This window comes from Coptis chinensis, chromosome 8 (genome assembly GCF_015680905.1).
Source record: "Coptis chinensis isolate HL-2020 chromosome 8, ASM1568090v1, whole genome shotgun sequence".
Taxonomy (NCBI): domain Eukaryota; kingdom Viridiplantae; phylum Streptophyta; class Magnoliopsida; order Ranunculales; family Ranunculaceae; genus Coptis; species Coptis chinensis.
In genome coordinates this window covers 83,053,435-83,070,971 of record NC_141463.1, presented here as the reverse complement: position 1 = coordinate 83,070,971, position 17,537 = coordinate 83,053,435, and the positions used below count along the sequence as shown (strand labels likewise).

The 17,537-nt window shown below is 41.1% G+C and overlaps 1 protein-coding gene and 1 pseudogene across 2 annotated transcripts; one reads left to right on the top strand and one right to left on the bottom strand.

The window, feature by feature from the left end:
- The first annotated feature begins 11,926 nt into the window (after window positions 1–11,926).
- Window positions 11,927–14,296, top strand: LOC147483554 (uncharacterized). The gene is made up of 2 exons (XM_086579962.1): window positions 11,927–12,831; window positions 13,766–14,296. Exons 1-2 carry the CDS (start codon window positions 12,558–12,560, stop codon window positions 14,077–14,079), a joined length of 588 nt encoding a protein of 195 aa, XP_086436088.1. The 5' UTR covers window positions 11,927–12,557; the 3' UTR covers window positions 14,080–14,296.
- A 1,022-nt stretch (window positions 14,297–15,318) lies between these two features.
- On the bottom strand, window positions 15,319–17,537 carry LOC147483553 (uncharacterized; annotated as a pseudogene). Its single transcript, XR_015205655.1, has 5 exons — window positions 17,120–17,537; window positions 16,930–17,034; window positions 16,807–16,856; window positions 16,536–16,717; window positions 15,319–16,335 (listed from the first exon to the last, which is right to left on the bottom strand). The product of XR_015205655.1 is annotated as an uncharacterized LOC147483553 (transcript).

Here is a 17,537-nt window from a genome sequence, read left to right as displayed (position 1 = left end):
AGCAGAGCTACGATACACCATTTTTTGCGGGACGAGAACCGTCACGCATATAGCTTAGCGTACCTGGCCACTCATACATCGAATTGTGCCCCTAGACAACTGACCATTGAAGTGGTCGACCAACCAGCTTACCAAGCGGACCATGTCTTAGAGATCAGTGACCTGTGCCCACTCTCTGGAGATCAGATGAGTCAAACATGGATGCAGCCTATTATACAGTACATCCAGCACGGTACACTCCCAGATGAGCGTACCAAGGCCAGGAAGATTCCACACCAGGCACGTAGCTATTGTTTGGTAAATAACAGGTTATTTCGCAAATCCGCTGGAGGACCTCATCTGAGATGCATTAGTCCAGGACAAGGTCAATTAATTTTCGCTGAGATTCATGAAGGAGAGTGTGGAAACCATACTGGAGGTCGCTCTTTGGCCCATAAAACGATCTCCCAAGGATACTTCTGGCCCCGAATGTAGATCGATGCCAAAACATATGTCCTCAAGTGTGTAAAATGTCAAATATTTGGGCACAACATCATTCAGCCAGCCCGCGAATTGATCAACATCGCGAGCCCTTGGCCGTTCCACATGTGGGGCATGGACATTATGGGACCATTCATCCCTCAGAAGAGCATCGGCTTCCGCTTTGTCCTGGCTGCCATCGATTACTTTACTAAGTGGGTCGAAGCAGTTCCATTGGCACACGTCAAAGAGTCACAGGTCAGGAATTTCATTTGGACTCATATCATCACCAGATTTGGCTTACCACACACACTGGTGATGGACAATGGTTCCCAGTTCAAGGGCAAAACAGTCAGAGAGTTCCTAGCTAAATGGAAGATCATTCATGCATTCTCCACCCCCCAGTACACTCAAAGCAATGGCCAGGCGGAGGCCAGCAATAAAGCAATTTTAGAGAATTTGAAAAAAAAATGATTGAAAAGAACAAGACCCAATGGCCAAACCAGCTCGAGAACATTCTATGGGCTCACCGCACCACAGCTCGCTCCAGCACAGGCGAATCACCATTCTCCTTATGTTATGGTACAGAAGCTGTTATCCTCACCGAGCTGACAATCACGACAACTCATTCTGAACTTGTCGAGTCAGGACATAATGACTCAGTACTAGCTCGAGAAGTCGATCTGCTGGAAGAACGATGCGACCTAGCAGCTATCAGAGTAGCATCTTACCAACAAATTCTAAAGCGGTCCTACAACAAATGAGTACATCCTCGATCTTTTCAACCTGGGGATCTAGTCTTGAAAAAGACCTAAGATGACTTTAAACTAGCACTAACGTGGGAAGGCCCCTACATAGTGGACCGCGTCGTTGGCAATGGAGCGTACTGGATCAGAACCCAAGAGGGGAAATTATTACCACGACCTTGGAACACGTACTTGTTAAAAAAGTTCTATCAGTAGTATCAGCATGTTGTGTAATTATGTTCCCATTTGCTGTAAATTCAAGTGTAGTTAAATTAAGATTGTTATTATAAATCTACGGCATTTACTCACATCTCCAAGCCAAGCCACTCACACCGCAAGCACCATCAGTACATATGCAATGCAAACATCTCTAATAGCCTCTCCGAGTCTCGCACGTTGAGGACCTATACTCCTAGGATCAACTCCGCGAGATCGCTCTCAGGAGCAGCATGCCCTCAGGGGCTACATACGCTCTCAGCGAGCAGAACGCTCTCAGGAGCTTACAGGCTCATAGCCTCTCCAAGTCTCGCAAGTTGAGGACCTATACTCCTAGGATCAACTCCGCGAGAACGCCAGGAGCAAAGACGCCTCGGGGCTCCATACTCTCCAAGCGTAACGCTCTCGGGGAGCTTACAGCTCGTAGCCTCTCCGAAGTCTCGCAAGTTGAGGACCTATACTCCTAGGATCAACTCGAGAACGCCTCGGAGCAAAGATGCCCTCGGGGGGCTACATACGGCTCAAATGGAGCGAACGCCTCTCGAGAGCTTACAGGCTCTTAGCCTCTCCAAGCCTCGCAAGTGAGGACCTATACTCCTAGGATCAACTCCGCGAGAACGCCTCGGGAGCAAAGACACCCTCGGGGGGCTACATACAGCTCTCGGCCGAAAGCAACACGGGGGCTATACACGATCTCTGAACGAGCGGCATACTAAGGGACTTACAGGGTCATGAGCCCCCTAAGTCTAAACTAATCGGGCACTTACATCTCCTAGATCGCTTTCCCGAGCAATACGACACAAACATAACGCTTCACGAGAATACATCTCAGAAGCAAGCCTCATAAACAGAGTAATAGCTATAAGCAGTCAAGCAAAAGATAATATTAAGCATGCATTTACCAAGAGCTCCACGATCAGCTCCACATAACCAGTTCTAGCCCACCGATCTGCTGGGTTTACCCAGAAAATCCAGATCGGGTAGGGGAACAAAAGGAAACAATTAACGAACTGCCACTTTCGTGGACACCAGTTCTCAACATCAACAAAGGCGAACTGCTCAGGCAAGCCTGACAACACATCTCTAATGTTTAACCCTCATAAGGGAGAAGGACAGACACAACTAACTATCAAATAAACCTAGTTGTTATCAAGACAAAGAAGAGACATCACCATCAAGGAGCCGCAACCACGTGTTTATCCCGGGAGCAAAGATCGGTCGGCGAACGCGGCCCCACGTACTCGAAACAACGCGCATACCCGTCCCTCGAGCCCCGTCTGCCTTCTTTAGCTGACAATATTTCTCATCCAGCTTGGCATACTCATTACAGGCCGTGGTATACGCACTTTGAGCTTTACGGGCAACCCCCTGACATCGCTTGGCGTACTCAGTGACTTCTACTACCTCCATTTGCAGCTCAGCCATTGCCGCAACCAATTTCGCGTTCTCATCAGCAGCAGCACGGTACTTCTTCGTCATCGCATCCAACTTCTTCTTGTCGGCCCATATACATTTCGCGACATCCCAAAACGACTTCGGGGAGTTGGCGTCGAGATCGACATGTTGAGCAATTTCTTGACTTGTCATACCCAGCCAAAAGCTAGAAGTATAAGATAAGAATAAGAATCACTTAAGAAGCACAGTGGCAAAGCTGATGGATAAGCACTCACCAAACAACTAGCCATGTCCATGGTCCCCAGCAGCGTCTCCATATCTTCATCCTCGACTTCAGCTTTGTCCCCGTCTAACACGATCCCCTTCAGAAGACTAGTCGCTATGGGTGCCGAGTGGAAGCTGCAATCAGAACGCTTTATAGCACGCTTCTCCCCCGTTTTCCCCACGTAGTGGAATTCGCTCCCCACGTCCCCGACACGAGGGAGCGAACTCTCACCAACGATGTCACGACCTTGCCCCAGGTCGTCGCTTTCATCAACAGCCCGACGGGTGCCTTCTGCTCCCTGAGGCGACCTGAACACAACGCCGCCAGTCGAGCGACCTAATCTCCTAAATCGCTTGCTTTTCTTGGCCCCCGACGCCACAGCTTTTCTTTTGCCACGATCCCCATGCACATGAGGACGGAACTCCATCTCCTCCATTAACAGAGGGGAACTCTCTCTTAAACTCCCTTCTCCCCTAACGTACGGGAAGCACCTGGCCATAAGAGAAGCTAAACACAGAAAGCAAAAAGAAGATGGTTAGAGAGATCAGTGACCGTCTTCATAATTCAAAAGAAGAAAGGAGAAACATACCTGAGTGAACGAAAAGAAAAGTGAAGCAAAACACAAGAGGGGAAGAGAAGCAACGGCAGTAGGGAAAGAACAAACAGAGCAAATGTCGTTGCTCTCCCAGGACCATGCATATTTATGCCCACGAAACGTCTCTTTCCAAGGCAAACCATTATGGCATCGAGACGCCAAACGCCAGCCCACCTGGCAGCCATCATTTCATATCTCACAACCGCTCATATCCGCACACGTGCCAAGCACGCACTATAGCTGAGGCGACCATAGCTTACAGAACGTTCGAAGCGTCCCGTAACCATCTCAATCGAGAACATTTAAATCAACTAACATGCAAGGCAGATCAACAAAGGCACAGTTCGCACAACCTATGTCACTCTAACAACCAGCCACAGTAGCAAACACAAATTCATACAATGCAAGGAGGCATACATTACGCAAGGATAATAAATCAAAGTTAGCAACATGCTCTTCACACAAGAAAACTAGCGAACTAACGACCATAGTTCAACCTTAGTTCGCCGACTAACTAAGCTGCTGAGAGTACTCAGGAAATCCAGCATAGCTAGCCGCTAGTTATCATATAAAAACAAAAACGAAATGTCCGTCAACCGTGAAACCAAATTTATTGTTTACGCCGAGGCCAATTACAACCGCAAACACCAACACACTTTCACACAACATCATCAAGATTTTCTACAAGAGCGACATTCCACTCTGGGGCAGAGCTCGGATCACCAGTAGAAGCCACAACTGCCTCGACAGCGACTACATTTAGCTCGCCAGACCCCTGAAGCTGATCACTCACCACACCAGTAAGGGGGGAAGACACGCGATGCAGAATCGTATAGCATCTTCGGTAGTCCGCCTTTCAGCGTTCTCCGGTTCCGCGATTCCCGCCTCCTCTCGCCGCAGTCGTCCAATTTCCTTTCCAGTTCCTCCACCTCAGCACGGATGGCAAGATAGGCCTCTTTCGCCTGCAGTGTGGAAGTCTTGCATCGTTCAGCATAGGTGTTCGCTGCGACTAGCTGGCCCCTCAACGCCTCCACCTCATGCTTCAGTCCGAGCGACTCGTTCACTGCAGAGGTCTTCTCCAGAGTCAAGGCAGTGAACTGGGGCTTCAGCGCATCCAGCTCTTTCTTCTCCGACTGTTGCACAGCTCGCAAAATCTAAAGCTCGTCCTTCAGAGACTCGACCTCCGTCTTCTCCAGTTCAACGATCTGGGCAGCCGTCTTCAATTTCTGGTACCCAAAGAATCACCGCGACACCTCACGTATTATTATAACAAATTAAATAACAACCTACAAGATTACAATAACAAAGACAGATCGTAGCATAAGCGTTATTTACCAGACATATCGCCTTATCCATCCCTCTCAGGTTCGACTCAAGCTCCTTCGAATCTAGGTCTTTCCTATCGCCGTCCAACGTCATCCCTTCAAGCAAGCAAGCAGCTATCGGGGCGGACTTGTAGCTACAGTCCGACCTCCTCACAGAGCGTTTTTTACCAGTCACTTCATCCACGTACATCAGGTTGCGCTCCAGTTCACCGTTCCCACAACTGGATTGACCTTTGCCAGCACCTTTCACCACAGCCTTCCCCTTCATCTTGCTGGGAGCCTCTTCAGCGACCTCGGGCGGAGCAACCTCCGTGCTCTCCTCCCCCAGAACGCTAAAGTCAGGCATTGGCCTCGCCCTCGAGCTGCAAGCCGCTCTCCCCCCAGTACGTCCCTCACCACCAGCTCCAGAACCACCCCCAAGAATGGTCACCCCGACCCGAGCGACCTTAGCAGACCGGCCCTCAGCATCGCTGCCCTTTCTCTTGGGCAAGCGACTCCTCGCGGGGATCTCAAAGATGCTATCATCCAGGTCGTAGGGAGCGTCCTCCTCACCTCTCCCCAACCCAACTCCAGACGACCCAGCACCACCAGTAGGTTGCTTCGGCCCAGCACGACCTCGGTCTCTATCTTCCCTGGTCACCAAGTCACTCTTACGCTTGTGCATGGCAGGCCTCCTTGACACGCCCTTGTTTACCTTACTTCGAGCTCTCGCCTTCTGCGCTACCCTTTTCTCCCTGATGGCGGGGCCTCCCCTTTCCTCAAAGAAATGCGCGATCCCTCGCAATTTAAACTTGTTTCTTTGTTTCGACTCAACCAAGATTTAACATCTCGATCTCGGACGATCGTTTCCTTCTCAAAGCGAGATCTGGCGACAAAAAAAAAAAGTAAAGACGTTAATACAAAGTTCACCCAACGGAGAATCAAAACACCCAAGTACAGAATGGACACCCACCAGTGAAGTCACATTTCGTATTATCCACACTGAACCCCCTAGCACAGAAATTCCCAACCAGCATCAACGGTCTTTTATCCCAAGACTCGTTACTCACACCGATCATAACACTCGAAAGTGTAGGTCGCATTTGCAAGCTAAAGTTATACGATCGGGACCGCTTTAACAAGTAGTGCTCGATCACATCATCGACCTCTATTTGGTATTCACCACTTGCATTTAACAGGTCGAACACCTTAAACAAGCGCCAAGTGTTACCTACAAACTGAACAGGCGCCTTGCCATAGCGGTTCCGATACTGGCAGACCAACTTCGAAAAAGGGATTGTCGTAATGCGCGCTCACCGCCCTCACGATTATAACCCCATAGTTCGGAGGGTATACGACGCTAAAGACCCGTCGCGTCTTCGATCGGGCTCGTGGATCTCCGTGATCGCTTACGGTTATATTTGTACCTCTCCCCTCAAAGGGGAATGCCACCAACGCACGGGCGATCCGCAGCTCTCTAGGGTAACCCGCTAGACGACGACCCTCACCGCGACTGAAGTCTTTGGGCAAAGGGCAACCACGACGCAGCAGATCGAGCATCATCTTCCCCACTTTTAGCCCTATCAACACCACCATTACCATCATCACCCTCACTCACCCTACAAACCGAATCGCCTTCATCTTCCTCATCTTCCCAACCAAGAGAAACTTCGCGAACCTCATCAGATCGGCGGTCGCCCGAGTCGACATCTCTTTTTTATCTCTTACGGACCTAACAAATAAATATCGACTAGCCGAAAGGCCCTAACAAGCTCTAAACCAAAGACTAAGCACGACGCCGAAAACGGGGAGTTCAACAATGGCGTAAAACTAACTCGGAAAGGATGTTGCTCTCGTGAAGTGGTCTCTACAAGGCGAAGCAACAAAATGGCTCTTCAAAGACCGAGCGAAATCTTTGAACCACCGCCCCTCCAGTTTCCAAGGTGTCATGATTACAACCTTGCCCTAGCCACACACGATTTCCAACCAACTGTCCTGTCTTTTCAAATCCCAAAAAAATGGGACGACATGTTTCCGCTGAATCGCCGGATCTTCTCACGTGCCCCCCCATCGTGTCAACCATCTCATACCACCAAATTTCACTCGTTCGCCGGCACAAGCCATTTTCCACAGATCGTTGGTTTTCTCCACATGGCATGCTCCACACGCCTATTGTCTTCTCTCGAGAAGTCGCCTACGACCCAATCGGTAGGGGGCCGTGGTGGGAGTGATATTCTCTATCCAAAGACGCGTGCCCGCATGGTGGATATAACGCATCAACCTTTGGACACAGGTCGCACCTGCGAGCTAGGAGAACGCTCCAGACATTTCGCAGTATCACGCGAACTACGCTAGGAAGCGACTCAGACACCCCTTCCAGAAGCAATCATGAATAAAGGTACACTTGCACAGATCCTGGCCATCAGCCACTGACCACTGCCGCAAGCTACTTGTACAGACTATCACTCCACATCATCACAGTAAACCTATGAGGAAAGTTTCCACATGCTCTCCTGATCTCCACCCCTCGTTTGTAACACCCTTTACACGTGGTGGGCAAGGATACACTCTCAACATCTATAAATACATCTCCTATGAACTACGCCAGACCTGATTCTGCTCTCCCAAAAAAAACCCAGAGCAAGATACATAGGCAGTTCGCTCCCTAGACGAACTCGGTCCATCCAACAACCCTTTCCAGTCCCCTAATTGACTGTGTGTAAGGGAAAGCTAAACCACACCTTTACAAAGACTATTTAGATGCTTTTGAAGTTGGATTTATCAGGGAAGCAGGTCAACATTTTTTGCCCGTTTTAGTCTTCTCGTGATCTTGACTAGCGCATCAGTTACTTCTTGGTTAAATGAAATTATGATCTCATCTCCATATGCAGGATAGAGAAATAAATCATACGAGTGCTCCTACACTGCTGTTTATAGGAGAAAGTTTTCAACAAGTATTATAGTGTTTTGGCCTCCAAATTATGTAGTCATGACAAGAACCACAAATTCACGTTACAGGTATCTGATTTCTTTTTATTTCTTTATTTGATGACTATTGAATTAGTATGGAAGTGTTTGTGGAAGGACAAATAACAGATAATATGGTTTCCATAATACTTTGTATTAACACCTGAATGTTTCACTGATTCATTCGAATGTTTGGGCATACCTGATTACTTGTAAACTGTGAGAAGATGGTTTAGTTTGTTCTATAGTTCTACTTCTACATTGCGGTGTCTCAGACTCCTGCTCAACTGTGAAAAGATGTTGTACAGTGTCTCAGATTCGTCAAATTCAATTTTGACTTGCAAAAGAATGTATCTGGTAAAAAAGCTTTTATAATGAGATGAATTCTAATATTTCCTCCCAATCCTAATTTTTATATGTATTTTTATATGCAAAAGAATGTATAATGTAGTTGTTTCTTTCTTGTTGGTGAGTTAGTGGGTGTATGGTGAAGGGCTAGAGGAGGTTGCAATAGGTTATTTTATGTAGTTTTGGATTCTGAACAAACTCAAAACATGATTTTTAGGATATTGACAAATTTGTAAAAAAAAAAAATTCTTGGGGTCTACCCAACATAAAATAGGTTGTGCCCCGAGTACTTTAATTAATTACGCGCTTTCATCACAGCGTCACTACCCGCATAACTACAAAATACAAAGTTATTGTATTACAAACTGGAAGATATTATTGTGACTCACAAAATTAAAAACTGGAAGATTCTCCTAATACAATATATTCATCTGCCCACGACAAAACCCCCGCTTCAGTCCAGACTTTATGGTTCTTGCTGCTGTCTGATCCCTACATCCATGATCCATCATCCAAATATCCAATCCTAAAGTACGGCACCTTGCCATATGGTGATTTTTGGAGAGTATTATGTTCACTTAGATGTAAAGTAACACATCATTATGTACTTAACACAACATAACGGTCATATAACTCGCTAGTGAAACTGTGTAACATGCTTAGATTCATTCTCATGCTGTTGAAAAATCTTAACTATTAAAAAAAGAGTATGTCTTCAGTGCAGGTCGTATGGTGCAGGTCGTATGGTGCGCAGGTCGTATGGGCCTTTGGATCAGTACTTTTGTATTGCAATACACACGCACTCCTGTATATGAGTGGCCCAGATGTGATGGCACACCATACATTATGCACACCATAGATTTAGCCTTAAAAAAAGGGTAAATGAAATAATCGGATGTTGAATTTAAGATTAAGACATAATAGCCCCGTTGACATGGTCTCTACGAAAAGCAAACGGTTTGTTACGTTTATATTCTTTCATTCTTTTTCTTTTTTTCTCTGGCCAATACTCTCTCCCACTTCTCTCTCTTTGTCATCAGTGCTCTCTCACACCCCTCTAATCTTGTGAGTTACTGAAAGGATTATGGACGTATCATTGTTCGGTGGCGTTATCGATCATAATCGGGTATCCAATATAATGTCTTAATTCCTTGTTTATGTTGTTTCTATGTTCGTTTTCAGAATAAATTTCTACAATAATAATGAAGATTTAAAATGCTAAGGAAAAATAGCCCTCAACTAGCTAGAATGAGACGAATTTAAAAACACCACATAATGTCGTACAAGTGAGATCCAATGTCTTACTATGATCATATTTAGTTCAGTTAAACGTGTCATTTAACATTACTACATAATGTCGTACATGTGAGATACAATGTCTTATTGTGATCATATTTTTATTTTAGTTAAACGTGTATTTTCAGGTTATCCAAATACGAATTATTTGAGAATAAAACCAACTTTTGGTGAAAAGTCATGTAGAGATAGGAACATTTGATGAGTACTAGATTATTGAAAAAAGACATAAAGCAGTAGTGACAATAATAGAATCATTTTTTATTGGACTAAATATAAATATAGATATTTTGATATATGAAATGTAATAAAATAGAAGATAAATCAAACAAGGGAGACAAACAATAGAGATGAAAACCATATTAAGCGTGTATTTTCAGATTATCCAAATACGAATTTAACAACACCACATAATATCGTACAAGTGAGCTACAATGTCTTAATATGATAATATTTAGTTTAATTAAACATGTTATTTAACAACACTACATAATGTCGTACAAGTGAGCTATAATGTCTTACTATGATCATATTTAGTTCAGTTAAACGTGTCATTTAACAACACCATATAATATCGTACATGTGAAATATAATATTTTACTATGATCATATTTAGTTCAGTTAAATATGTATTTTTAGATTATCCAAATACGAATGTTACATCACTATATAATATCTAATATCGTACATATGAGATACAATGTATTTATATATCGTAGAAGAGTATTAGGATATTTCATACTATCATTACGTACAGGGGTGTTCATGGATCGGTTCTTATCGGTTTCGGTTCTGGGTCTATTTTTAGCAGTTTCTATCTGGTTCAATTTTTTCGGGTTTTTTTTTTTTTATATTTTGAAAACCCAGACCCATACACATTAATTAAGTCGGTTCCGGTTCTGATTTTGGTTCCTTATCGGGTTATACATTTTTATTGCTAAAATTATTATTTTTAGTTATATAACCGATATAAAAGTTTATTTACGGCGACTATAACGCTTGTCATCGATATTTTTGTCCTCTCATAAGAAGTAATGGTAATAAATTCAATAATAATATTTGAAAGTTATCTAAAATTTTTAAATACATTCTTATACATTATACGCATGTGTATATTTTAAATCGAACATATATATATTATACTATACGTAATGCGTCATATATAGAATAAATATCAAATGTACCACAATTGTTAGTTAGTATTGCACGTATTCGTTATCTAATATATATACATGTAATATATCAAGTACGTACACGTTCACTGCATTAGTTAATATAGACAGTGCATTAGTTAATTCATAGTATACGACTATACGTGTAGACATAAACACGTAAACATTATTATTAATATTTATAATACACATATTTAATGTAATATTATAAAAAATGCATTTAATAATATACATTTACTATTATGCTAAATGTTATATATATTTAGTATAATTTTACACCTAATAAATGTAGACTATATGTAATAATAATGTTTGGGTTTGTCTTTATTTAGTATAATATAATACTAAATTTTATATATCAAAATCAAACTAATTGGTTCCGATTTTAGTTTGGATATCCATTGATTTTTTACTATTTGGCTTTAACGGGTTTGGTTATTTAGCGGGTCGATTTTTGAAGATCTATTTTAAATGAGTTTAATATTTTAAAACCTATAACCACTATATATGGTTCCGGTTTGGATTCATCTAAAAATAGAATAAATTTTTTCTTCTATTATTCCTGTTATAATTTTAAAATCAACCTCCTGTTAATAAATTTACTAAAAAAAAAAAAAAACCTATTGTCCAGCACAAAAAATAACTTTCAATGTCAATTCTGATTGGTGTATTATATTAAAATAATAAATTAAATTTTCTTTTATCTCTCTCCTCTCTCCTCACCACCCAATCACAGCTGACTTCTGACGTGTGTTTTTGTGCTGAATCGTGTGTGACAGCCTAAAAAAAATTAAGGTCTGAAAGGTTCCTCGAATCTCGTAGATCTGTTCCAAAGGGGTTACCAATCACTTCTTTTGAGGCGCCCGTCACGACTCACGAGTTGTCTTTTCCTATAAAATTTGTTGCGATAATTACTCGCTTTCCATCGCGGCGTGCCAACCCGCATAACCACAAGATACAGACTGGAAGATATTATTGTGGCATTGTGGGTCACAAAATTTAAAACTGAAAGATTCCCTTCCTTCCCAGTTGCAAATTTTAAAATAGAAATATGAATTTTGTGGGCCACGATGACGTAAGCAGCAATTAACCAGCCCAGCTTACCTCTACGTGTCAATTTATGAGTGTGTGTATATATCCATATTAAGTATAACTCCTCTCACAAACCAGGCCTCTCAGTTTCTTGATAAAAAAAACAGAAAAGAAAAACAAAGCCTCTCAATTTCATCTCTCTGTTGCTTCAACTAATTGCCCTCTTTTGGATCTGGATCCCTTTTCCAATTGCAATTGAGAGAGGCAACTGAGAAAATGCAATTTGGGATATTTTTTTCTAATTCCGTTGAGATCAGTAGGTTTGGAAGATAGGCAATTGTGTTATGCTCTTTGGAATTTATCAAGTTTTCGTGGTATATGTGTGCGCAAGTTGTACGAGAACTCCAAGGATTGGGATTCAATTTCAATTTGACTTCATTTGGCTGTTTTTAGAGATCTAAAAGTGTTGCTGTTTTACATGGGCCTAAAAAGTGTGGTGCTTTATATGGGCGTGGAGTTGATTCAGACCCAAACCTAACTTAGACCCGTGGACTAGTATGAAGTTGGGTGGTCCGATACTAGCACGGCGGGGGGTTATCGGGGGAACCGATATATCGCCTGGAAATATCGGGCCTCCGTTTTTTATGGGCCTGGAGTCCCAAACCCGAAATTTAGCTCCGATTCACTGCTATAAAGTCTTTTTTTTTTTTGTTTTTTTATGAACCCTACTATTCAACCTTAACTCAACTAATCTCAGCCGCAATGGAGAAAGAGATGGTGATGTCTCTGCTCGGTCCAGCGAATGTTAGGGTTAGGATGACGACTGAAGTTTATGATACCAAGGAGTCTAACCCACTTAAAGATTATCCTATACTTTCAGAGCTGGATTTACTTGGAAAAGACGTAGAAAATGTATGCAAATGGGGTTCAGTGGCTGTTCAATGTATGCAAATGGGGTTAAGAAAGACCACGCCTGAGCCAATGACTCTCCATCGTGCTAACCTTCCCCCACCATCTACTGTTGCATCTGGATCTGGTAACTATGAACTTATTAAACGTTTTTTTTTTTTAAATTGTTTTGTTTATATTTATTGCAGCATATTTGTAACTTTTAACTAAAACGATTGTGTTTGTTGAGTTCATATTAGTTTGATCATCTTGACAGTAGTGAACATTATCTTTTTTTTTTTTTTTTTTTTTTTTTTATCAGCAAAACAATATTTTATATTAATAATAATGAAAATGTAGTGTGAGAGATTCACACTACTAGAAGTACATATAAATGCTACCCCTCAATCACATATTCCCGTCTAAAAATGAGGTCTTCCAATTTCAAACCACTAACACTATGTAAGAAAGACACCCATGCCCACATAAGTGTTTTACATTTTACACAATAAGCTGTTGGACATCCCTAGACTCATCGTCGAAAGTTCGATGATTGCGTTCCAACCATATGGACCATGTAACTGCGTGAGCTATAACCTTTGCCAATATCCGACCGGTAGTGGAGATTCTACCATCTGGCTTGCAGTTGAACTGCCCCCATCAGACCTTGTGATGCGTCACCACGAAACTTGAGAGAATGCATGAAATAATCCCATATTATTTGTGTAATTTCACAATCCATGAACAATAGTGAACATTATCTAGTTATGTATTGGTTTTGTTCATTGTAGATCTGCTTGGTTTTATTTGTGATTTTATATTGATTGCTGTTTTATATACTTGTTTTGCTGGGTGCAACATGTTTGTAACTAACTATTAAATAAAACAATTGTTTGTTGAACTGATGATAGTTTGATCATCTTGATAATAGTGGACATCATCTAGATATGTATTAGTTTTGTTCATGGTAGATTTGGTTGGTTTTATTCGTGGTTCTATATTGATTACAGTTATATGTACATGTTTCGCTTTGCTGGGTTTTTTGTGGTAGTTAATGAAATTTATTGTGTTTTATTTCTTAGAGTATCACTTGAAGCAGAGGGTGTTGACGATGTTCACATCAATTACTGGAGTTGGTAGTCCAGCAATTGACTTGGTGTCTGCTGAGCTTTCGTCGGAGGTCATGGGGTCTGGAAATGTTTTGAAGCTATTTGAGTTGCTCCTTTACCGTTTTGGTGGTCAGTTCATAACTTTCGTGACAGAAGGCATTTTTCGGGAGCTAGCTCAGAAGTTGCCCAACTGCCCTGCTACTAGCTCGGTTTTGCGTCTTATGTTTGAAGTTTTGAAAGAAAAAGAAAAGGTGGAGACGAAACGGTTTAATCGGTACAACTTCTGATAGACTTATTTGGTATGTTTAATCTGTTGTATTTCTGTTGAGAATTTTGTGAAGTTGATTAGTTGTATTTCTGTTGAGAATTTTGTGAAGTTGCTGACTGTAGTACTAATGACTAGTCATATTGGTTGGTTGACTGTAGTACTTATGAGGATCATTTAAGTGAAGTTGGTTGACTGTAGTACTAATGAGTAATGACCATTTCTACTTGATGGGTAAATGATTTCTTTTATTGTTTTTATTTTTATTTTTTTTTCCCAATGTCTTTTATTGTTTTAGCCTTATTTTTTCTCTAAGACTGGCAAATACAAATTTTGTCACCATTTGCCACTATGTGACAATTGTAATTTGTGGCAAATTTAAATTTGCCACTTAAACAACCATTTGTTGTTATTTGATTGTCCAAATTAGCTGTGGTAAATATTTCATTTTTTTTTTAAATTTTTTGTGCTTTTAATATATTTAAGATTTAAAATTTATAGCCACTCTCCTGACTTCACCAAATTCAAATCTCATGGGCGTTGTGGATGAAGTCAAACAATGGTGCTATAATCCACTTCAGGGGGGGGGATATAATGCAAGCAGTGCAGCAAATATATTGAAACCAGCTGTCGCTAGAGATGAATTTAAGGTAGATTTTACCGCACCAAATAGCCGCAAACCATTGCTTATATTCATCCTAAAACTTTATCAATGCAAATGGATTCCTGTCAATACCTTTACCAGTATAATTGATTCTATTAATATCTGTAATTCATCCAAGCAATAGGCGCTTGTCCTGATAACATCACAATTCGCATTAAGCAACCCTTGAATAAGTTATATCAAGCAAAACAACCAAATATTTCTAAGTTGACATGAACCTGGTATAAATTAACAAAAGCAGACTCACCATTTAAACGCCGCAAACCATTGCTTATATTCATCCTAACTTTATCAATGCAAATGGATTCCTGTCAATACCTTTACCAGTATAATTGATTCTATTAATATCTGTAATTCATCCAAGCAATAGGCGCTTTTCCTGATAACATCACAATTCGCATTAAGCAACCCTTGAATAAGTTATATCAAGCAAAACAACCAAATATTTCTAAGTTGACATGAACCTGGTATAAATTAACAAAAGCAGACTCACCATTTAAACAGGTGCATCTGTGCACAAGTCCACAATTCATCCTTCTTTAATGAATCTTTTGGCATATAGAATGCCTTATGTACAATGCGAAACCTGAGTAAATGCTAAAAGTTAATTCTTGTATTAAATGTATCATGCTAACAGAAGCAGCAAAACCAAAGAAGATACAGTTGAAGGACAAAGGAAGAAATCACAATTTCATGAATTAAACTGAATATGAATGGTAGGTGGGTTGTACAAAAAGGGGAAAAAAAAGAAAGAAAAAATAATCTAAGGCACATATTCATTCTCCAGTACCGGTTGCGTTCTCGTTCCCATTGCAACTGGGGCTCTTGTATTCCCAACTGAAGCCATGTGAAGAGCTTCCCCCACTTCAGCTGCCTTTTCCATCTTTAGCATCTTCTTTCTGTTCTTATATCTTTGCACCCAAAAGCTCAAGAAACCCAACAATACCAACAATACAAACCCACCAACCACTGAACCCATAATTATCCACACCTTAGATTTGTTTCCCTCATTTCTAGTACCACCAGTTGGCACGTTTGGCACTTCACCAATCGGTGGGGGAGGTGCCGGTGATGGACTACCAATCGCAAAATGCCACAATCACAAAATGCCCTTGATTTAAAGTTGAACAGACATTGCTTGATACTGGTTGAGTGAATTGTGGCAAACCATTCAAATCAAATCCAAACACATTGCACACTTAACCCATCCGGCACTGATTCCACTTGACTAAAATTGATCAAGATTGGTTTACCCCGTGCACTTAAACTCAATTCGGGTAAGTTCACAGCAGATAAATTAATAGCATCATAAGCAAGAACACCCACCACTGGAGTCAAGTAAGTATAACCCTGTAACGGATAATAACTCAAAGACAAATTCCCCAAATTTTGATAAACAAGAACAAGCCTTTGAACATATGGTCTCACAGCCACTGCAACTGGAATCTCAAACTCCCAATACCTCACACCTCTGGAAAAAAAACTCCCACTCCTAAGCTGCATTGCGGAAATCCTAATACCAGTCAAATTCAAAGGAACTGTCCCATTGTACACATCACCCGACTTTACCCTCGGACGATCAAATGCCCTATAAGCATAATCCTGTAGAAGCACCTGCACACACACTCACATACACCACACTACCACCACCTGCCAGCACACACTCACACCACAAATAACACTGCATGGTCCCTTAAGTGGATTCTAAGAAGTAAAATTTCGGAAGATTGATTTAGCAAGTATAAATCACAGTATTTTGAATACATTACATTTTACAATTCAAATGCACAATATTAAGTGAAAAGACAACATACCCCTTGGCATCCAAGAACCTCTGAACACATTCCGTTTCAGCCGACTACCAAAACCAGTATAAACTCCAATAACAACAAGAAGCTTTTGTCTCGTACCACTATTAGGTTTGCTCCTAAGATACCCCTGACTCTTTGCCAATGTCTAGTCCATCTCAACTTCGGTAATCCTCTTCGCCAAATCTCTAAAAATGACACAAACAAACACCTTAACCTCAAAACCAAATCAACAAACCACTAACAAAACAATGCAAGAAATAAAAGTTTAACTTACTTTCACCCAAGAAGCATCAATTTATCTTCAACTGTAAGAACTTTCGGCCTCTACAACAACATTATAAATCAATAAATTAAAACCATACAATCGAAATTTCAAAAAGAAATCGAAATCGTTTACCTGGTTAGTATTCTTCATAAGAAGGTCTTTCAATAGCAATCTGTTCTCAGCATCTTACCATAATCTAATTATTAATTCAAGCATTATTGATAGATCTTCGATGTTCTGCATGCCACAAACAACTCCACATGAGTAGTTTTGAGTTAAAAGAAAAGAAAAAAGAACAAGTAATAGAGAAAGAAGAGGAAACCTTAGACAGAATAAGACAACAAACTTCTCTGAAACCGAGAAACCACAGTACAATTGCTTGTTTAGCTTTCGTTCTCAAACTATCCATTGATTTGATGAGACAGAGAGAGAGAGAGAGAGAAATAGAGAATGGAAAGATGGAATTGCACGTGTTGTAAAGACTAATGGTACCTATGAGAGAGAGACACACAGAGAGAAGAAGAGAAACCGTTGGAGCTTGCGGGCGACTCCCATGAGTGAGATTTTCCCGGGCTTTTGTTTTTTCTTTACATACCTCTTTCTCCCCTCCAGTCAAAATTTGACATCAAAATCATGGCAAATCACAACTTAAAGCAAATCTAAAAAATATTTGCTATGGGTAAAAAACATATCAAATCTGTGGCAAACAAATAAATAGTGTAATTTATTTGCAATTGCCA